The 23,960-nt window shown below is 43.0% G+C and overlaps 1 protein-coding gene across 2 annotated transcripts in view; it reads right to left on the bottom strand.

The window, feature by feature from the left end:
- LOC140535664 (adhesion G protein-coupled receptor L1-like) overlaps window positions 1-23,960 on the bottom strand; it is a 70,924-nt gene that overhangs the window by 46,272 nt on the left and 692 nt on the right. For both annotated transcript variants that reach the window (XM_072657087.1, XM_072657088.1), the window contains exon 2: window positions 5,098-5,246. In XM_072657087.1, coding sequence (XP_072513188.1) covers window positions 5,098-5,167 — 70 coding nt within the window. In that variant the 5' untranslated portion in view covers window positions 5,168-5,246. The remainder of the gene's footprint in view (window positions 1-5,097; window positions 5,247-23,960) is intronic.

The following is a 23,960-nucleotide window of genomic DNA, read 5'->3' as shown; positions in this document are numbered from 1 at the left end:
GCCAATCACCAGCCTTCACTTGTGTTAACAGACCTGTGCTGTTTTCAGAAATGATGTTCTTGTCCACCTGGATGGGGGGTGGGGGGTGGGAGGCTCCCATCTCATTATATATATCAAAATTACCTTTACGATCGACTGCCCTCCTGTCTCCAGAGTCTCCAGAGAGGTTGAACTATGTGGAGGTGCTCAGAAATCTCTAACAGACTTGCTTATGTCACTGTATGACTCACTGCTATCTAGAACATGGACATACGGGCACAATTCATACTTCAGGAAGGCTGTTCCAAGCGCTATTAGCTAATGTACCGCACTTGACACACTTCTGTCTGCAGATAGCGGTTTCCTTTCTGTTTCTTTAATCCAGTGCAATGAAATTAGCCTGGATTCTTTATAAGGCAGGGGTATGACGAGGTACAGACAATGAGGAAGAGAGCCCAGAGGCAAAGCCCCAGTTGCCCACTCCCTTCTTCTGCTTCTCACAGAGGAGAGAGCGAGCCTGGCACCACTGGAGCTAGACTTGGCTAGAGCTCTTGCAGATCAGAGGAGAGCTGAAGTCCAGCAGCTGAAGTGAAGAGCCAAGCCATTATCAGGTTCCGAGGGACCCAGAAGGATCTGAACAAGAGGAGAACCAAGAGAAAGGTGCGACAAGAGTTCTAGCCCTAGCCTTGCCCTGGTTCAGAACCTCAGAACGTTGTATGGAGTTATGTAATAACTAAAAGTTTGGGAGAAGGACCACGCCCAAACTCCTCCCCTCCATTTCTACACACCTCCTCCCGATCATTCAATCATACTCAACCTCTACCTGGCCCATCAGCTCGAAGCCCCTCCAGAACTCCAGAACTCCCAAATTTCTCGAGTTCTCCTCCTTGCCTCAGCTAGCGTGGTCCACATTCGCAAAATTGAGGTTATTAAAAAAACGGCGTACACTGAAATGTTCTTTGGGTAAGGAACTGAAAGTTCTTCTGTGACCCTGTTCCAAAGAAGACCACGTTTCTGGGTTCCAACAAGCACCTTTGCTTTTACTTAAGCTTTCTTGCAGACCATTTGCCGAGCGAGTTTGAGAGTGTGAAAGCTTCTTCGATCCCAGAAGCTTTCCAGAGTACTGATATCTGGTCTGGTGTGGAGTGAAAGCTATTAGCTGAAGAGAGCTCTGTGAACGTATCTCTGGAAATTCATCGAGGAACATTTGCAGCGTCCTGCTCGAAGCCCCATCGCTTCTCCAAACCTGCAATAACGAGTCATTCCAGACATTCCCTAAATCCAAATCAGTCCTGGGTGCAGCCTCAACCATGTAGGACAAGTGTGAAATTGCCCTAAGACTATAGTACGGTATCTGAAGGAACAGCTGCAGGATTCAATCTTCAGCCAAACACCCACAACCTACAGCACTCATCCTATCCCTCAGAACACGTCATATCCCCCAGAACACGACAGCCCTCGTGTTCTGCTTTGAAGGAACTCCAACTGGAAGCTTGAAAACGCCACAGATCCACCGACTAAGAGCTGGTACCAACACCCTCCACTTTCTAAAGGTTGTTCAGAAGATGTTCAGGAGAACCACAATAGACTTCCAACCTTTTATCAAGGTCGGACACACCTCCACTTGTCAGAATAGACCATATTGGACAAGTGTGAAATGATCCACTATCTGAAGGAACAGTATTCAGGATTTGGCCAAACACCCACAACCTGCCGCATACAACCTACCCCTCCAAACACAGCCCTCATGTTCTGCTTTGAAGGAACTCCAACTGCAAGCTTTTCCATGAACTTCTTTAAACGACAACGAAACACCACAGATCCACCAGCTAAGAGCTCTTGAGATGCGACCCCAGTGTCTTATCAAGTGAAGTACCAACACCCTCCACTTTCTAAAGCTTGTTTAGAAAATGTTCAGGAGATGCCGGACACACCTTCACTTGTCATAACTGGAATTAACGCAATCCAAAATCCCAGTTATGGCATCTGGAAGTGTTTCAGACCTTGATAAAATCCCTGAGATGACAGTGCATACATTGGGGTGCCTGTGGTGGTTTTGTTGAACATCCTTTGAAGAACCTTGAACCTGAAGAAGAGAGAAGAAACTTCCCCAAACCTGCAGTAACGAGACATTCCAAACAATCCCAAAATCAGTCCTGGGTGCAGACTTATATTGGACAAGTGTGAAATGATCCAACATCTGAAGGAACAGTATTCAACCTGCCGCATAGGACATACCCCTCCAAACACAGCCCTCGTGTTCTGCTTTGAAGGAGCTCCAACTGGAAGCTTTTCCCTGGACATTAAACAACCACAAAGCGCTGCCCAACCACCAGCCAAAAGCTCTTGATAGACGACCCACAGTGTATTATTATCCACTGAAGTACCAGCACCCTCCACTCCTTGAGGTTCTTCAAAGGATGTTCAACAGAACCACCACAGGCACCCCAACTTTTCCACTGTCATCTCAGGGATTTCATCAAGGTCTGAAACACCTCCAGATGCCATAACTGGGATTAATGCAGAGATCAATCCACAATTTGGATGAAATTCCAGAAACTTGAATAACGAGCCATTCCAAACAACTATACGGGACAACTGTAAAATTTCCCTAAGATTCTACAATATCTGAAGGAACAGCTGCAGGATTCAATTTTCAGCCAAACACCCACAACCTACAGCACTCATCCTATCCCTTTAGAACAGAGCTGCCATGCTCTGCTTTGAAGGAACTCCAAATGGAAGCTTTTCCCTGGACTATGAACGACACCAGCTAAGAGCTCTTAATAGACGACCCACGGTACATCATCACCCACTGTACCACGTACCAACACCCTCCACTCCACTCTGGGGTTGTTCAGAGACCAGCATACGCTCCACAACTGCTCCACCGTCATCTCAGGGATGCTGCCAAGACCTCCAACACATCTCAGGGAGTCGTTACTAGAAAGGAAGCGCTCTCCTGGGCCATCGCCCACCTGGCCCTGATGGGCTTCATCTACTCAAGGTGTGCAGATTGTTAAAGGATAAGCTCAACCTTTGCTCCATAGGACGTTGGTGTTTATGAGAAGAAAGGATGTCCAAGAAAGCCGAGGAGATATTCGGGTTGATATCTGAGTTTGATCAAAACACCACAGCACTCAACTCCCCATTACCTAAAGGAATCAGCAGGCCATCCCTAGATACACCCCCTGCCATCAGTAAGACACAACACTCCCAGCACTCTCTGGACCTCCTGTACCAACTCAGACCCACAGAGAGAGAAAAGCACAAAGCATCCCCTGGGCTAAGGTCCCCTCTTTGACAAAGGCCACAGAGATACACTGCAGGTGTGGACTGGCCCCCAGGCTATGATGAAGTAGAGCCTGACTGCTGAGGAACTGATGAGAACCAGGATTAGAACCGCTTATACTGTCATGATCCCAAATGTTCCCCTTAACATCAGCATAATGTAAGGGGTGGGTATGGGAGGCAGCAAGTGAACGGTCAGTGGTCAAGCATAGGAACCTAGGTCAAAACATCTCCAAAACATCAAGCAGGTCTTGTGGGATGTTCCCAGCAAGGGGGACCTACAAAGTATTGGGTTTTAATGTTATGGCTGATCATGTACATGGAAATATATAATTCTCAAATTGTTGAGTTTGGATGAAGCAATGGATTAACAGAATTTTATCAACCTTTATCAACACCTTAGCAACCATTTTTCATCACTATAGCAACAACTTAGCAATCATTTGGCAACACATTAGAAACCTATGCTACAGCAGCCACCTAGAAAGACTGCAGCAACCACCTCGGCATCATACACTTCAACCAATTTCAGATTCACCGAAGTACAAAAAAACGAAGAATTCCAGGACCAAAACTTCCCATAACTTGTTTCACAAGAATGTTTGGTCCACGCTAGCAGTTGAAAGACTAGTCCTGGTCCAGGCTAGCTAGTTAACATCATAAAGCATGTTCATGATACCACGGCCCAAACTGTGCATGGTCATTTGAATTACGGGCAGCGACTGGTCATGTAAAAATTATGCTACTGTAAAAGTTTGTGTTTTATATTATTGTACAAAATGATGAGATTAGCTTATTACAATATTTTCTAAGACCTTTAAGCAGGGATGAACCGATATTGAATATCTTGGGCCGATATGATAACTGATTATTCGCACATTCATTGTGGCTGATACCGATATTAAAAACCGATAACGTAACCTTTCTTAAATACTACAAAAAAAATAAATAAATTACTTTACATAGCAATTAACATCAGACCTTGCTCAAGCAGTCGAAGGAATCCCTGGTGGTTGTGATGGTTGGTGTGGCGCAACAGATAACACCACTACCTGCCACTGAGCTACCACACCATTTGGGAGACTGGGGTTCGATTCCCGGGCTGGGTGACTATGCTGCGCTACACCAATAAGAGTCCTTGGGCAAGACTCCTAACACTACACTGACCCTCCTCTGTAATACGAGAATCAGCTAAATGCCATAAATGTAAATGTAATGTAAATGGTCCTCGGAGAATAGTTAGTCTTCAAGAGCCATAAACTGCATGATTTTGTCTGTGATGGCTTTAGTTTTCAAACTTTTTAAGCAAATTTTCTGCCACTTTCAAATGCCTGTTTTATAGACACAACGGTTGCTGCTGCTGCTCCTGTTTACTTGCTAATGCTAGCTCCTTCATATTCTTTATATACATCAGTGGAATGAAGAATTCTCAAATGACTGATTAGATTAGATTAGAGGTATTGAAAGCCCTTGCTTCATTTCCCCCTCGCTGTACAGCAATGCTGTTGTGCAAAAGACAAGTTATCGGTTGCAATATCTGACAATAACTGAAATCTATATATTGGCAAATAATATATCGGCCGCAGATATACTGTGCATCACTACTTTTCATTTTCATTTTCCATGACTTTTCAGGTTTTCCAGGACCCGCATGAACCCTGCACCCAGCAATCCTAGTGTAACCACCTAGCTTGATTTACGCTTTAGCTTTCTAACCCACAGGTCATTCATTTAATGTCCAGTCTATAAATCAAACAGCCCTGATTGGTTATTAATGAATCCACTTTATAAACCCATCAGTTTTTCACTCAGTGCTGCAGTACCTACCTTGTTCAGAGGGGGCGATGTTGCTCAGCGAGGCAGCGCACACCCACAGCAACCATACTGACAGGGCCATGGTGACAGGTAAGTAAAGGGCAGGGCCAGGTGGAGTGGGCGGAGTCAGCCACTCAGATTCCCTCTCGGTTCAGGCGAAGCTGAAAGAGAAATACACCAGAGTGTAAGAGTGTGTGTGTGTGTGTAACGTGAGTGTGTGTCACTGTGTGTTTTCAGACGGATTGATGACCCAATTCTGTCTCCCGTCATTACTCTCAGAGACCCCCAGAAGCACACACACACACACACACACACTAACACACACTCTACATAAGGGTGAATCCAGTAGGAGAGCACCCTGACTCCAGGCCGAACCTGCTTCTATAATAATGCTAACTTCTGCTAGCGCCCTGGTGGTAATTTCAATAGTATGTTAGCACAAAGCTAACACTGATGCAAATAAGGCATTTCTAAGCTGTTCTAAATTCAACACACATGGTCTGTATCTAGAGCCTCCAACAACATTAGACTGACATTTAATCTACAAAACTAGTCCCACCTACTGGAAACGATTGGCTGACTGGCTGACCTATAGGGCCTATAGGTTCAGCTCCTGAAGGACTGACCAATGGGAGAACTTGCATGGTCTTATCTGCCCAGATACCACTGAATTTCAGGACCTTGCTGTGGACAACCCAACCCACTGCTGACACAGATGTGCAAATGCACACACAGCTTGTCTAGTCCCTGTAGAGAAGAAGTACTGCCAATAGAATAGGACTCTCTGGAGCAGATCAACATCATGACCCTTTTGGCTCCATGCTGCCTAATAATGCCAGGCGTGGGCTAGAGGGGTATAAAGCCCCCCAGTATTGAGGAGCTGTGGAGCAGTGGAAGAACTGTGTTCTCTGGAATGATGGTGGTGGAGCTCCATCCAGTACTTTTGGGATGATGAAGGTGGGGTGGTGATCATCCTTCCAACATCCTGACCTCACTAACATTCCAGCTGCTGAATGCAATCAAATCCTCACAGCAATGCTGAAGACTAAAATCTAGTAGAAAGTCTTGTTCTCTGGACAGTAGAGACAGTTACTCCAACAGAAGCAGGTTCAGCTCTTTAATAGTTTTAATTTCAGAAGAAACAGTGAATGAGCAGGTGTCCCAATACTTTTGTCCATATAAATATATATATAGAGAGAGTTATTCTCTTGTTGAGAGTCCAAAAGTTCGGCCCGTCAGCACCGTCACGCTATCATACTGGTGTTTATTTACATATATTAGCATATTGGCCACTGAGGTCGTGGGTCATGATCCAGGGCCCATATCAGGAGCTCCGGGACTGGATGAGCTGCGAATGCCGAGTTTTCCTAACATGGGTTTTTATGGTACAAAAAGTCTTCAGGATGAATCTGGAGAAAAATATCTGTCTGCTGAGAAAACTGGCGGGAGACGTTGCTATGGAAACAAAAGAAGATGACCAAAAGCCCACTGAAGGGGTACCTGTTCAACGATAATGAATGTCTACGTTATCGCTGACCCTGTGTTTGTGTTTGCACTGTTCCGCCTGCCGTTCTGACCACAGGGGCAGTGAAGGCGCCCATCCTGCTGAGGTCAGCGCATGGCAACAGTAGCTCTGAGATAACCAATCGGTGGGCGGGGCATGGATATGACAGGCCTTGCCTTCTCTCTGCATCCCACCATCCTCACGCTTTTACTCTCTCGCTCTCTCTCTCTCTCTCTGTGTGTGTGTGTGTCTCTCGCTCAGTTCTACTCATGGCAGGCATGCAGGGCTCGAGGCTTGGAATGCTGTGTGTATGTATGAGTATGTGTGTGTGTGTGTATGTGTGTGTGTGTGTGTGTGTGTGTGTGTGTGTGTGTATGTGTGTGTGTATGTGTGTGTGTGTGTGCATTGAAAAGTGGCTCCAGAAAAAAATGATTTATAAGCATCAGTACATACACACACACACACACACACACACACACACACACACACACACACATATCGATCCGCTGGTGCCCAGGCTCTCGATGCACAGTAACCATAGCAACCCTGCAAAGAGAGCTGCAGCAGCAGTGCATTCAAATGTCTCTCTCTTTCCTCTCTCTCTCTCTCACTCTCTCTCTCTCTCTCTCTCTCTCTCTCTCTCTCTCCTGTTTCTCATTTTCTACATATCTTTTAAATATTCAACCACCCACACACCCACCCACACACACACATATCCATCCACCCCCTCCCCCTCCCCCTCCACACACACACAGCAGTGAAATTCACACAGACTGCACTGTAAAAATATTCAGTTGTCCCGGGAGACAGGAGACCCACCCAGCCCCAGGTTTCCTCTCCCAGTAGAGCAGCAGCTAACAGGGCAGGACCTCTACTGCAGCCCCAGGCTTCAGCTCGGCCTACATCTTCTAAACAAGTCTAAAGAGCTTCTGTAAAACCCTCCACCCTTCCACCACTCTAATCCTCCACCCTTCCACCTCTCTGTCTCTTCATCCCTCCACCCTTCCATCATCCCACCCCTTCACCCCTCCATCACTCCACCCCTTCATCCCTCCACTCCTTCATCCCTCTACCCTTTCACCTCTCTGTCTCTTCATCCCTCCACCCTTCCATCATCCCACCCCTTTATCCCTCCATCACTCCACCCCTCCACCCTTCCACCACTCTAACCCTCCTCCCTTCCATTACTTTAACCCTCTACCCTTCCATCATCCCACCTCTTCATGCCTCCATTACTACACCTTTCTGTCACTCCACTTCTTCGTCCCCCATCCCTCCACCTCTGTCTCTTCATCCCTCCATCCCTCCACCTCTGTCTCTTCATCCCTCCATCCCTCCACCTCTCCATCTCTTCATCACTTCACCCCTTCATTCATCCATGTCCCTCTCCTTTTCAGTGTCCTTCTTTCTGTTCTGCCTCGGTATGAACTCTCTGCATCTGCTACCCCCTACATTTCAATCTCTCCTCCTTTTTCTGCCTGCCTCTCTGTCTGTCTGTCTGCCTGCCTCTCTGCCTGCCTGCCTCTGTGTCTGCCTGCCTCTCTGTCTGTCTATCTGCCTGCCTCTCTGTCTGTCTGCCTGCCTGCCTCTGTCTGCCTGCCTCTCTGTCTGTCTGTCTGCCTCTGTGTCTGTCTGTCTGCCTCTCTGTCTGTCTGCCTGCCTCTCTGTCTGTCTGTCTGCCTGCCTCTCTGTCTGTCTGTCTACCTGCCTCTCTGTCTGCCTCTGTGTCTGTCTGTCTGCCTCTGTGTCTGTCTGTCTGTCTCTGTGTCTGTCTGTCTGCCTCTCTGTCTGTCTGCCTCTGTGTCTGTCTGTCTGTCTCTGCGTCTGTCTGTCTGCCTCTCTGTCTGTCTGCCTGCCTCTCTGTCTGTCTGTCTGCCTCTGTGTCCGCCTCTGTGTCTGTCTGTCGGCCTCTGTGTCTGTCTGTCTGCCTGCCTGCCTCTGCGTCTGTCTGCCTGCCTCTCTGTCTGTCTGTCTGTCTGCCTCTCTGTCTGCCTCTGTGTCTGTCTGTCTGTCTCTGTGTCTGTCTGTCTGCCTCTCTGTCTGTCTGCCTGCCTCTCTGTCTGTCTGTCTGCCTCTGTGTCTGCCTGCCTGGATAAAGAGGCAGGTTTGTAATCAAATGATGGGGGTTGGTTGGTTGATATGGAAATTAGAAACAGGATTATGTCTGATGTTAAACTGAATACATAACCAACACACACACACACACACACACACACACACACACACACACACACACACACACACTTTATTCAAAACAATTCAACAGGTGCATGATTCTCCGTCTCCTCCTCTCCCTTATGACTCCCTCTCACTCTTTCCATTCTCTCTCTCCATCTTTCTACTCTCTGATTCACACACATACACACACACACACACGCACGCACACACACGCACACACACACACACACACACACGCACACACACACACACACACACACTTGAGGGTTCCCTTGTTCCCAAAGGTAAAGAGACACGCAAATAACACCTTCTACTTTAGAACATGCAAACACAAGAGACTACCACACCCTTACACACACACACACACACACAAACACACACACACTCACACAGTGTTGTGTCTATGCCAATAGAATCCAATATATATGGTAATAATATTAATATCCAGTATGAAGCTCTAATAATATTAATATCCAGTATGAAGCTCTAATAACATTAATATCCAGTATGAAGTTCTAATATCATTAATATCCAGTATGAAGTTCTAATAACATGAATATCCAGCATGAAGCTCTAATAACATTAATATCCAGTATGAAGCTCTAATAGCATTAATATCCAGTATGAAGTTCTAATATCATTAATATCCAGTATGAAGTTCTAATAACATGAATATCCAGCATGAAGCTCTAATATCATTAATATCCAGCATGAAGCTCTAATAACATTAATATCCAGTATGAAGTTCTAATATCATTAATATCCAGTATGAAGTTCTAATAACATGAATATCCAGCATGAAGCTCTAATATCATTAATATCCAGCATGAAGCTCTTATAACATTAATATCCAGCATGAAGTTCTAATAACATTAATATCCAGCATGACGCTCTAATAACATTAATATCCAGTATGAAGTTCTAATATCATTAATATCCAGTATGAAGTTCTAATAACATGAATATCCAGCATGAAGCTCTAATATCATTAATATCCAGCATGAAGCTCTAATATCATTAATATCCAGCATGAAGCTCTTATAACATTAATATCCAGCATGAAGTTCTAATAACATTAATATCCAGTATGAAGCTCTTATAACATTAATATCCAGCATGAAGCTCTAATAACATTAATATCCAGTATGAAGCTCTAATAACATTAATATCCAGTATGAAGTTCTAATAACGTTAATATCCAGTATGAAGCTCTAATAACATTAATATCCAGCATGAAGCTCTAATAACATTAATATCCAGTATGAAGCTCTTATAACATTAATATCCAGAATAAAGCTCTAATAACATTAATATCCAGTATGAAGTTCTAATAACATTAATATCCAGAATAAAGTTGTAATAGCATTAATATCCAGTATGAAGCTCTAATAACATTAATATCCAGTATGAAGTTCTAATAACATTAATATCCAGCATGAAGCTCTAATAACATTAATATCCAGAATAAAGCTCTAATAACATTAATATCCGGTATGAAGTTCTAATAACATTAATATCCAGTATGAAGTTCTAATAACATTAATATCCAGTATGAAGCTCTAATAACATTAATATCCGGTATGAAGTTCTAATAGCATTAATATCCAGCATGAAGCTCTAATAACATTAATATCTAGTATGAAGCTCTAATAACATTAATATCCAGTATGAAGCTCTAATAACATTAATATCCAGTATGAAGCTCTAATAACATTAATATCCAGAATAAAGCTCTAATAACATTAATATCCGGTATGAAGTTCTAATAACATTAATATCCAGTATGAAGTTCTAATAACATTAATATCCAGTATGAAGCTCTAATAACATTAATATCCGGTATGAAGTTCTAATAGCATTAATATCCAGCATGAAGCTCTAATAACATTAATATCTAGTATGAAGCTCTAATAACATTAATATCCAGTATGAAGCTCTAATAACATTAATATCCAGTATGAAGCTCTAATAACATTAATATCCAGAATAAAGCTCTAATAACATTAATATCCGGTATGAAGTTCTAATAACATTAATATCCAGTATGAAGTTCTAATAACATTAATATCCAGTATGAAGCTCTAATAACATTAATATCCGGTATGAAGTTCTAATAGCATTAATATCCAGCATGAAGCTCTAATAACATTAATATCCAGTATGAAGCTCTAATAACATTAATATTCAGTATGAAGTTCATTATTATTTATTAATGAATAAATCAATCAATGGCTGTTTTCAGATCCAGCTAACTCAACACAAATACACACCATGATTCGGCCTGAGGGTGCTTGTTTGGTTTGAGTCAGCACACAAACTCTAATAATAAGAGGTTGTTATGCTGGAGATACTTTTCACATACCTCATCTTGATCTTTTTAGCTATTCATTCAAAAAAGACATGGCTCTGTTAAATACAGTACCCCGGAGTTATTTATTGCATCTGTCTGTGTTTTTATTATGACTCATATGAATATCAGAGCCATTTCTGAACTCATTCATGCTGAAATCTAAGCAAGGAAGGCAGTGTCTGAAGGTACTGATCTAGGTCTACCGAAGATGTGAGGAAAACTCTTCAAAGAGTGTTCTCAAAACTGGGCTGCAGGAGCTGTTTGAATACATAGCAAGACTTACGGGATAAGGTCTGCAACCACTAGCCTTCCAGTAAGTAATCTTAAAGATTTTCCTGTACCAGCATACCTTAAATCGATCACCCTAACACTGGTAGCCAAGACACATCTGAAGCTGAATGACTAGTAGACTGGTGCACTTAATTCCTATCATTACAAAGTGCTTTGAGCAGTAAGACCCGTAACAAGTCCACTCTTCTGGCCATAATTGACCCTTTTCAGTTTGCCTGCTGCCCAAACAGATCGACAAAAAGACTACCTTCTCAACTCTCTATCTAGCTTTGACACACCTTGAGGAGAAAGGACACTCATCATATTTTTTAATGAATAAAAGACTCTGCAATGTTTCCAGCACATCCAGACGAATAAACCCCAGAAGATCAGATGTTCACCTCTCAGTCTAGCACCACGAACTCTGAAGACTCTCAAGGTAAGCTCTGGAAGCTCAGGACCAAAACTCTCATGGACCGACTCTACTCTCATGGAACTGATCAGGATGAATCGACTTACAGGGAAGACGTTGGACTGCTTGCTGCAATGTAAGCAATGACCTCTCTCTCTACATGCTGACAGACATGCCTTGCTGCAGGTTATATCAGCAAGCTGGCCATTAAGACAATTACCAGCTTAAAGTTCCTGGGCACTGATATCTTGGAGACCTTCACCTAGCCCACGAATCCTTCTCAAGTAGTGAAGATCAGACTCAAAAAAGCTAGGTCAGGCCTTCCCAACCTTCAAAGGTCCACTCAAGAAAGCCTCCTCACTAGTGGAATCTTGGTCCAGCAGCTCAGCTGCATTGTCTAAATTCAGCCATGTCTCTCCACTGTTGCGTTCTCTCTTCTAGCTGCCGCCCAAGTCACCAGACTCGAACCCCTGACTCTGGACCAGCCAGCCCCTCCATACTTGATGGTGATGGTCAAAACCCGATCTGCACCGAGAGCCTTTCCAGCTTCAAGTACGGCTCGGCTCGACCCGCCATCCTTTAAGATCCACGGAAGACGAGCGTCCAGACTTTTTTCTGTCCTGCACCGAAGTGGTGGAACGAACTTCCCCTGGGTGTCTGAACAGCAGAGTCCAACGCTCGCTGTCCTCAAACCCAGACTGAAGACCCTCCTCTTCTGAGAGGACTTGGACAAACAGTAGAGTGGGCTTATTGACTTGTGTTTAGTAGAGTCTAAACTTAGAGGATCTTTGAATTTTTGGTCTATTCAAACTAGCTGAGGTTTTTCTTGGGTAAATAGCAAATCACTTTTGTAAGTCGCTCTGGAGATCGCTCTCCCTATACATTACATCTTCTGCATCTTGTCTAAAACACCAGAGCCGACCACTGTGTGGATGAGAGGTCCTTCACTAAAAGATGTCTTCTGGACGTTCTGGACCTTACTTATAAGGGAATCATCTTCTTCTAGATGTAGTTAATCAGGTTCTCTGCCCTTCAAGTTGCCCTCGGTGCTAACGTTTATGGTCAAATACACTATATAGTCAAAAGTATTGGGACACCTGTTCATCCTGCTTTTGTTAGCGTAACTGTCTCTACTCGCCAGGGAAGAAGAAGTTCTACTGGATTCTAGAGGAGCATTGCTGTGATTGTTACTTTATTTAGGCAGAAGTAAATGATATCCTCAGTAGGTCATTCCACAATCATCTACAGCTCCATTTATATTTCTGGACACATCATTTAGATCAGATCCACGGAAGACGAGCGTCCAGACTTTTTTCTGTCCTGCACCGAAGTGGTGGAACGAACTTCCCCTGGGTGTCCGAACAGCAGAGTCCAACGCTCGCTGTCCTCAAACCCAGACTGAAGACCCTCCTCTTCTGAGAGTACTCAGGCGAAGAGAAGAGTACTATGGTCTCCATATTGACTTGAGTTTAGTATTGTCTAAGATTAGAGGAGCTTTGAATTTTTAGTCTATTCAAACTAGCTGAGGTTATTCTTGGGTAAATAGCAAAGCACTTTTGTAAGTCACTCTGGATAAGAGCGTCTGCTAAATGCCATAAATGTAAATGTAATGTAATGTAAATTGTCTCAGGCTGCAAAGCCATGCAGAAGGCGGTGAAATCAGCATAGTGCTTTATTAAGTTACGAGTGCCATCAGGAACAAAATGGTACTGGAACATCCTGTCCAGACCCAGCCACCTAAAGAACAGTGTCTAGCCCCAAAGCCTCCCTATTGCTTGTTTTACTTTGCAACCCAATTGCGAAGTCTGCGGTCTGTTGCTAGGCTCAACCGTTCTGCTTCTGGAAATTCAGATGCACTGGATCAGACTGAGACATCCCGATTGTTTCAACTTTTTTCAGTCTAAACAACAATCTGGCAAGACTTTACAAAAGTACAAACAGAAGGGTTGGGAATGAATACGCAAAAGTGTAGTCTGGTGATTAGACATCCTGCAATGCTGAATGCTGATAAGCCAGAGAGGGGTCGCTCCACAGCGCCGTTTGAAAATGAAAGACAACCCTGCAGTAGATATTACCAAAGCAAAAACCAATTTGCAATGCCTGACTTGTCCTCATTACCAAACATGTCAGCCTAGCTATGGAGAAACAGGCCTAATGAGCTGCCAATCCACTGAGTTTCTTGAAAAACAAGAAAATTACCCAATAACATGAGATAGACTGCAAACAAACATCCACTGAGTTTCACAACACTTTGCAAGGAAATACAAATTTGAATGTTTTTTATCTAAGTTTGTTAATGAGGTGCGGTTAGATAGGCACCAGTCTACCACATTTAAAAAGTATAAACACAACAAAAAATTAATGGAATACCGTTATATAACAGTAATATATCATTCAAAAATAAGCAAAACTCGAAGTTTAGGTAAAGGACAAATATCCTAGTGTCTACTATTGCTGTTACTATTTGCTGGTTTCAACTTTTGAAAGTGTAATATAAAAAACAACTGAATTTCCCTCTCTTATAAAAAAGAAACACATTTAAAATCAATATTAGTAAAAAAAAATAAATATAGCATATAGCAGTTTAGCTCTGTCCATTCCCATGAGCGTTTCAGCATGGAGTGCCTATTAAATCAAGCAAATTACAAGGTTGCCAATCAGCACAGAGCTAATTTACATAGGATATATTAGTCTCAAATGTGCAGTTACAAAAACAGCCACTTCTAAGTCATAAGAAAGATTGAAACCTGGTTATTTAGAGATGAATTATGGCTGGAATTGGCATAGAAAACTATGAAACACATAGGATACGGGCCCTTAAAAGAACTGTTGAGGTTTTAAAACTGCAGTGAGCAAGAACACAAACACATGCAAATAAATAAAGCAATAAACAAATAGAGCTAGAGCTTCCAGGCTGCTTGTTCAGGTGTGGTGACCCATGGGCCACAAAAATAACCAAACCACTAAATCAAACCCAGAGGTTTAGCAATAGGGGGTCCACTCTGATCCTGGAGATCGACCTTCCAGCAGACTTTAGTTCCAACTCTAATGGATCCCATTTGATAGTCTGCTTACTGCAATCAGAAGGCCTCGATCAGCTGAATGAGATGTTTTAAATGTCCAATATCGGGTAGGTCCCCCTTGTGCTGCCAAAACAGCTCTCAAGACCTCTGAGGATGCCCTGTGGTATCTGGAACACCAGGACTAGCATTAGCAGCAGATAAGGTCCTGTAAGCACCTTTAGGTCCTGTAAGCTGGGAGATGAGTTGGGACCTCTAAAAGCATCTACAAGCCATGGGTGCCAAAAACCCTGTCACTGGTTCACCGGTTGACCTTCCTTGGGGCACTTTTGGAAGGTACAGGAAGATCCCACAAGACCTGCCTGATGTTTTGGAGATGTTCTGACCCAGACGTCTATCATTTATCATTTACGGGATTTACCCAAGAAAAACTGAAAATTCAAAGATCCTCTAATCTTAGACTCTACTAAACACAAGTCAGTAAGAAGACCACTCTGCTATTCGCCCAAATACTCTCAGAAGAGGAAGGTCTTCAGTCTGGGTTTGAGGACAGCGAGTGTTGGGCTCTGCTGTTCGGACACCCAGGGGAAGTTCGTTCCACCACTTCGGTGCAGGACAGTAAAAAGTCTGGACGCTCGTCTTCCGTGGATCTTAAAGGATGGCAGGTCGAGCCGAGCCGTACTTGAAGCTGGAAGGGCTCTTGGTGCAGATCGGCTTTTGACTGACCGTCGTCATCAAGTACAGAGGGACTGACTGGTCCAGTCTTGGCTTTGTAGGCCAGAGTCAGGGTCTAAATCTGATGACCTGGGCAGCAGCTACAGGAAGCCAGTGAAGAGAGAACACAGCAGAGGAGGAGCTGAACATGACTGAACTTAGAGATGTAGAAGATGACCCGACCCGTGCCGCTGTGTTCTGGATGAGTTGCAGGGGCCTGATGGTGCGCAGAGGGAGACCAGCCAGAAGAGAGCTGCAGTGGTCAAGTCTTGAAGTGACGAGAGACTGAACGAGTACCTGGACGACTCTCTAGAGAGGAAGGAACATCTAGGACCTCTAGAACATCACAGTTTGGTTCTTGTCAAAGTGTCTCAGATTCTTACAGTTGCCTATTTTCCCTGCTTCAACACCTTCATCACCTTCACTGGCCTCAAACATTCATCCCTGCTTTCTTGGAGTTGTACTGGCCCTCATGCAGGCCAGCTGCCAGGTCCACTTTACTGGGAATTCCACTCTGGCTGGTGTTCATACCGAACCCCTTCCTTCCTTAAAGTGCATGTACGAGAGGGGCTTTAGATCTGAGCTGGAGGTGAAACCTCCAGGGCTGTTGACCACTGCAGGGGGGTAATTTCCAAAATCCTTATTCGCTCACACACATTCACACAAACACAGATAGTCAGAGTGTGTGTGTGTGTGTGTGTGTGTGTGGGCATGGGTACGGGAGTAATTGCTATGATTAAACCCCCTGTTGAGTTCACTCCTCTCTTTCCGATTCACGCTCTGTGATACAGACACAAACAAACACACCACAGTCATCAGCGCTGCACACACACACACACACACACACACACACACACACACACATACACACACAAAAGATAAGCTTTGGCCGCTTTCGGTTTTTAATAAAACATAAAAAGCACCAAAAAGATCAGATATCATTTTTGATGCTGGGCTGAAGATTTGATTTTTTTAAATGTTCTAAAAGGTTCTCCAGAGCTCTAATTCTGTTCTCAGATAAGTGAAAGTTCTCCAGTAGAACTGTTTTAACAGTTCAGTAAATGGAAGTGAAAAATCTTGACACTCAAACACATCCAGCAGAACCATAACAGAGTTGGAAAATGGCCCAATTCCAAAACCCCACACTCTTGACTCGTTATATTTACACCCCCCAGAATTTACATTCATTTACATTCACATTCATGACATTTAGCTGACGCTCTTATCCAGAGCGACGTACAAGGTTAGTCGTATTACAGAGGAGGGCCAATGTAGTGTTAGGAGTCTGGTCCAAGGACTCTTATTGGTGTAGTGCTGCAGAGTTACCCAGACCGGGAATCAAACCCCAGTCTCCCACAAGGTGTGGTAGCTTAGTGGCAGGTAGTGGTGTTATCTGGTGCGCCACACCACCAATTTACATAAACCCCGCCCACTAGTTAAAGCTCTAGTCAAACAGCGGCGACTTCAGGAGAAAATGTCCAGTGTTGTTGACACTAGAGAGCGGCTCATCACCTCCAGACTCTCTGCTAGTTATGGGAATATGGGTTGTTATGGAAACCAGGCCTTGTGACCACAACTTGCCAGGGTCTGCAGAAGGGACTTGCACTAGGCTACTTCTGAACCAACCCTAGCTTTTTCCAACCAGGGCTGATTCTGGGCTCGTTTGGGGCAGGGGCTCATTATCGCTGGTTTGCTTTCACACAGAAGAATTTCGTTCGAACCGTGGATCGATTGTGCAACTTCAAACATCACTTTTCTGAAGATTTTTCTGAGGTTCATTGATTTTCCTCATTTTCCTTTCAGACACTTTCTGGAGTGATGGCATTTCACCGTGCAGGAACTCCTGCGAAGAAGGAGCCGTTCACACAGGAGAAGGTTTTTGCCTTGCAGGTGATAAGTCGAAGCAGTCACGTGACATAAATTAACCAATCACACAACTTCACATGTGGGCCAGGTAATGAAGACCTTCCACAAGTGCAGCAGACCAAACCAGAGTCCGCTTAAAGGAAACCCAAGACCACTGATTTCTGGAGGACCTGAGGTCGGTTCTCTGGACCACTCCCAGGCTCCATCCATGGGTAAACCAACCAATCAGAGCTTATTGAGAGCCCACCACTAAAGGAGTGTTCAGTGTGTTTCATTCAGAGGTAAAATAACAGGGTGGTAAATAGGCTTGTTAAACCACATCTAAGCCTTTTCCACCCCAGCCAAGGTACCATACTGAATATTTATACATATTTATATGTATATATTATATATATATATACATCAAACAACACCTTAAATATTCTATACATGCATTCTACAGCACCTTCATAAACTCTTCACGACCCTGTATGTTGCTTGACACCCAGCATAGTCAAGCAGGTCAGGCTGAAACACCAGTTAATCCATCAAACTCCATGAAACCATAAAAATATATGCTATACTGGTCTTTTAAACCAGCCCAGACCATCTAAAACATCTGCTACCAGTACAGGATAGAAGTCTTTTCAGCAGGGATTTCACGGTAGGTCTTAAACTTACGCATTCTACTAAAACATTGACATTGAAATCTACACTTACTGTTAAATACAGTACATCCATCTTCACCACTTTACTGTGTACTATAAAACCCTATGTATTTCTGTTTATATGCCAGCTTCCGTGTGCTGGTTCCCAGTAGACCAGCTTCCAGTATTAACAGAGCCGTAAAACCCTGACAAAACATGTCCTAAGCAGGTTATAGAGGATGTTTTCCCCAGGATGTCCAGCATTTCAACCACATTGACCATCAAGTACGAGCTAAGACCACCAGAAACATCTAAATCCAGCTAAAGATGGTTTTGGCTGGGATTCTTCAGCAACCTTTTGACTGTAGGTCCTAAACATAGGCATTTCACTGTAACAGTGATATTAAACTATATGACAACCATTAAATATTGTGGTACTGAATCTTTGCCAGCTCTATGTATTTCTGTTTATATGCCAGCTAGCTTCTCTGTGATCGTTTCTCAGTGTAGCAGCTCTCTCCACTAAGCAACACAGCAATATAGGACAGTAAAGGGCAGCACATGCTCCCTCAGGGCCAAACAAAACTAGGCCTGCATGATATGGACAAAATACCATATTGTGAACATTCGAGCCATTCTCTGATGTTTGTTCCAGTCTCCGTTCTGGAGACTGTGTTTGATTACTGCAGCTCCAAACTGCTCAATCTTAGTGAAATAGTGGTGGATTCTTACTGATGTATATATCTTTATAGTCTAAAGGCTATAAATAACCCCCCCCCCCTTTTGTCTTTTCTAAGTGGAACAGTCCACTTGCACTGTTATACTATTGCATCATTTAATTAAACCTGCAAGATGGACGGGCTGTGGAGCAACATCTCCCTCAGAACAGAAACAGAGGGGAAGTGTTTGTAAATATTCTGAATCCGTAACTAAACCCAATGGCCTGAGCCACATAACACATCCAAAAGAATCTGGACATCTGCTCTTCCAGTGTTCTTTCTATGAATCCATGGTAATAATAATCAAGGACAACCTATACTCTTCTGGCAAGGTTTTGCTAGATGTTGGAGCACTGTTTTGAGTAGGGCTTGATTGCATTCAGCCCCGCGAGAGCATCACTGGAGTCAGGTACTGATGCTGGATGATTGGTTTGGACAACCCAAAGGTATTGGATGAAGCTTCATCACTCCAGAGACCTGGATAGCCCAATGCTGGTAGGCTCTGTTTATTCAAGTGAGATCTTCATGAGCTCTTCATTAAAACCCCTACAGTATGGTAGACATCCAGCTTGGTTAGACTGTACATAACCATGAAAGCCTACCCTGTACTGGTCCCAACCAGGCTAGTTATGGAAACTATGAAACTATGGGAACATGTCCTATACTGGTCTTCACTGACTGAATGGCCAGCATTACAACCAGTTTAGACCATCTACCAATATATATTGCTGGTAGCGACACCTGCTACCTGCAAAATACTGTCACTCTAGGTTTAAATAAAGGTTAATTTGATTGCATTCAGTCACTAGAGCATCGGTAAGGTCAGGTACTGATAGATGTTGGACGGTAAGTTCTACCGTTTCCCTGCTGTGGGCCTTTATACCCTCAGCATTGGGCACAGTGACCTTATGGTGCAGTTCTATTGGTCAGGGCTTTTCTACGGAGATTAAACAAGCTGGGTTCTCACTGCCGCATTAGGTGACTTGCATAAACCTTATCTAACATATTAAACGAGCCTGATTTTTAAATTTTGTGAGCGTATAAATGCCATCACACATCAAAACAACAACAGGAGCTCTTCAGAGACACCCAAGGGCAGTCAGGATCCTCACAGCACTCAATAAAACATTCAGAGATTTCTTAAAGGGCTCATTTGCATATTGGAGCCCCCTGGGATATCAGGACGGCAAAGACCAAATACCGCTACGACATGTTAACAAGCGATTTATTGAGCAGTTCTGTGTTAAGCTTATACTTCTAGTCTTCTCAGAACCACGAGAACATTGTTTCCTCTTCATTTGTCTTCTAAGTTTACGAATGAAAACCTATCATCTGTCCAACTTTTCAGACTGTGCCTTTAGCACCAATGTTTCCACGTAGAACCAAAAGGACTGGTTCTTTGACTTGACTTGAATTATTTCGAATTCTCAGAACCCAGAACCCCCAAAAACTGCCGGAACCCAATCCTGCATATTTTGAGTAAAAACCACGGTACTCAGTATGGGAGAGTATTTGGATAGCAGTTTTTAAACATTCTATGCTATTGGTGCATTTTCTCGACAGGACAAAATATTGCGATAAATACATAAATATGAATATATAAATAAATAAATAATTAATACATATACATTCTAATTAAATAAATAATAAATACATAACACTCTAACAGTAGAATTCTCAGAACCCAATTCGAATGAAATAGACTGAGACTGTTTATGTTACTTCATCTTTAAGACTGGTTTATGTAAATGAGCTTGGTTTTGATTGGCTGCCCTACATTGTGCCTCATTCAAAAAGCAGTCAGAGCTGAAATACTCCATACAGAGTGAGTGTCAGAGTGAGTGTGTGTAGGCAGTATTAGTGGTATGTACTGTGTGTAAATTTGTGGATATTTGTGATGTCACAATGAAAATCAATCAATTTAAACTGTTTTTTTTTTTAGCTTAGTCTTTTTTCATTATATAATATTATATAATATATAAAAAATAATATAAAGACATAGTGTTTACAAACTATATCAAACTATATTTGAAAATTCCAATTTCAGTGATATGGGTCCTTTAAAGAATTATCTAAATGGCTAAAATGTAGAGCTGGGCGATATGGAAAAATTAGCTATTACGATATTTAAAGACATTTTGTACGATATACGATATTTATCGCAATCTTTTGTCATGTCCAGAAAATGCACCAATAGCGTAGAATGTTTAAAAACTGCTATCCAAATACTCTCCTATACTGAGTACTGTGATTTTTACTCAAAATATGCTTCACTCCATTAAATCAAATAAGACTGATACACTCTCTGTAATGAAACGTACAGATAATCACAATAAACTCATAAAAGCATACCATGTACCATGATAACAAAATGTATCACGATACGATAAAATATTGCCATATTGCCCAGCTCTACTAAATGGTTCTTTACAGTTCCAAAAACGGTTCTTTTCATGTGCTAGTTTCCTAATGCCATATATGCTACAAAAAAATTATGATAAGCTTTGATTTTGTTCTCTAATTAATTCTTCTGCTTCCTCTTATGTTCAACATGTATGATCCCCATTATGGAGAACCTGTTCTCTCAGTTCCTTAAAGAGTCGATATCAGAAAAATATCAGAATAATTTATTTCCCCAATTATCTGAATCAAGAGTCTGCTGTAGCATCCTTAAACCACTCCCCCAGTCCATACCGCCCATTTTTAAAAACGCAGATATGCAAAATCATCTTTTCACACATTTACATTTACATTTACTTATCTCCACCCATACAGCCTACAACCGTTTAGCTCTGCCTTTTCAGACTGACGTTATAAGTTAAAAGAATGAAATATGAAAATATTAATAAAATCAGCTTTCAGTGTTTTTTTATGAAGCACAAAACAGAACAGCCAATCAGACCAGAGCTTATTTACATATCTCAAATATGTACGTCTCGAGAGCCTGGTCACATGAACAGCCTGTTTACTTCTAACGGACAAAAGGGGGGAAAAAAGGGTGGTTCAGAACCTCTACAGCAGCAACTGTGAAGCTCAGACCGATGAGGGTGGGTCATAGTAAAGTCACCAAGCCCAACCATCTGACCTTAGCGCTGGTTGCTCACGCTCGTGGCATTACACTCTAACAGTTGTTTCATTCTAACAAAATGATCAAATCTGCCCAATGTTGTTTAGTTTACTCCAGTCTTGGATAAACTGAGGCATTATTAATATTATGACATGCTGGATCTTTAACTTCTGGTGAAATCCGATGGAATCTGATGGTACTGTCCGATATCATGCAGCCCTAGAAGTTACAGACCCTCCATGTAGAACTGTTGGACTACTCTAAACACCAGCAGTGGTGAAGCTTTAACCCAGCCTCTCTCATCTCATGTTCCCCAGCTTCAGAACCGCTGATGCTAGGACAAAGCAAACTCACCGAACCCACCATCCGACCTTCATTAAAGGAGCTCCCTCAGGGAACGTGTCCAGAGCTCTGGCCGCTCACGCTCAGGCTATCACACTCTAACGAGCTCTCGGCAGCAGGACCTGACCGACTGGGCTGCATCGTGCAGCAAAAAGCTCCACCAGCACTGTGCCCACGCCTACATCCAACCTGACAGACTGAGAGTCAGCGATCAGCCACGATCCACCGCGGCAGCGGCGGGGAAAGCGTGAGGGCGAAGACGCTGATAGGACCGGTCGGACTGTCTGAGCGGAGCTGAGGGGAACGGGGCTCGTCGTAGTTCATCCATCCAGAAGATCAGAGAGTTAATTATCTGCTCATCTGTAACGATTCCTCCTCTCGTTCTCCCTGCTTTCTCTTCCTCGCCCTCCCTCACTCCCTCACTCTCGGTCAACCACACACACACACACATACACTCGCAAATGCACTTCAGTGCTGTGATCTCACTCCTTCCTACTACAACCACTGAGAGAGAGAGAGAGAGAGAGAGCGAGAGAGAGAGAGAGTGAGAGTGAGGGAGAGAGAGAGAGAGAGAGGGAGAGAGAGAGAGAGAGAGAGAGAGAGAGAGAGAGAGAGAGAGAGAGGGCGCCCATTTATAAAACACTCACGCTCTACAGGATTCAGTGCAGGCCTGAGGCTCGATTTCCAATACCAAACACAATTCCCTGTGTGTGCGTATATACATATATATATATACATGTAACATATATATATATATATATATATATATATATATATATATATATATAGTGTGTGTGTGAGTGTGTGTGTGTGTGTGTATATGTACATACGCTTATATTATTTCCATATTTACATACATATGTTTCAACACAGTATATAGTATTACATATATATATATATATATATATATATATATATATATATATATATATAAAACATTATATGTCCAAATATTTGTGGCCACCCCTTCTAACAAATGCCTAGTCCCTGTAGAGAAGAAGAAGTACTGCCAATACAATAGGACTCTCTGGAGCAGATCAACATCATGAACCTATCAGCACCATGCTGCCTAATAATGCCAGGCGTGGGCTAGAGGGGTGGTATAAAGCCCCCCAGCACTGAGGAGCTGTGGAGCAGTGGGAGAAGAGCTATGTTCTCTGGAATGATGGTGGTGGAGCTCCATCCAGTACTTTCAGGATACTGAGTTGGGGATGATGAGGTGGGGTGGTGATCATCATCATCATCCAACATCCTGACCTTTCTAACTTTAGCTCTCGTCACTGAATGCAATCAAATCCTCACAGCTATGCTAGTAGAAAGTCTTTTTTAATACCCTTGATTTCAAAGAAAATTATGAACGAGCAGGTGTCCCAATACTTTTGTCAATATAGTGTATCATTCAGAAGACTAGAGCCAGACAGAGAAGCATTTAAGCATCAAAATGATTGCGGTTCTAGATAAACATGTAAAACAGTTCTATATATCGTATTGAAATGGGTTCTCCAAGAGTTCTAATAAAATCATTTACTGCTGGAAAATGGGTTCTTCGAGGGATCACGTGGGAAAGTACGCTTGGGATGGTTCCTTCTTAATATACAAGGAAATGTCTTGTAGATGTTCTCCATTCGGAACATTCAAAGGGGTTCCACTGTTGTTAGAAATCAAAGAACCCCTTTTCCACTATTATCTAGAACTCTCGTTTTGCTTTAACGTACAGAAGTGATTCTGTGATTCTTTGACTCGTCTGGGTTCTGTACAGAACCTTTACTGAGGAACCCTTGAAGAACCCCTCATATAGACAGACAGA

This window comes from Salminus brasiliensis, chromosome 15, assembly GCF_030463535.1.
Source record: "Salminus brasiliensis chromosome 15, fSalBra1.hap2, whole genome shotgun sequence".
NCBI lineage: Eukaryota > Metazoa > Chordata > Actinopteri > Characiformes > Bryconidae > Salminus > Salminus brasiliensis.
Note: the sequence above shows the minus strand (reverse complement) of the source record. Positions and strands in the feature narration are given on the sequence as shown.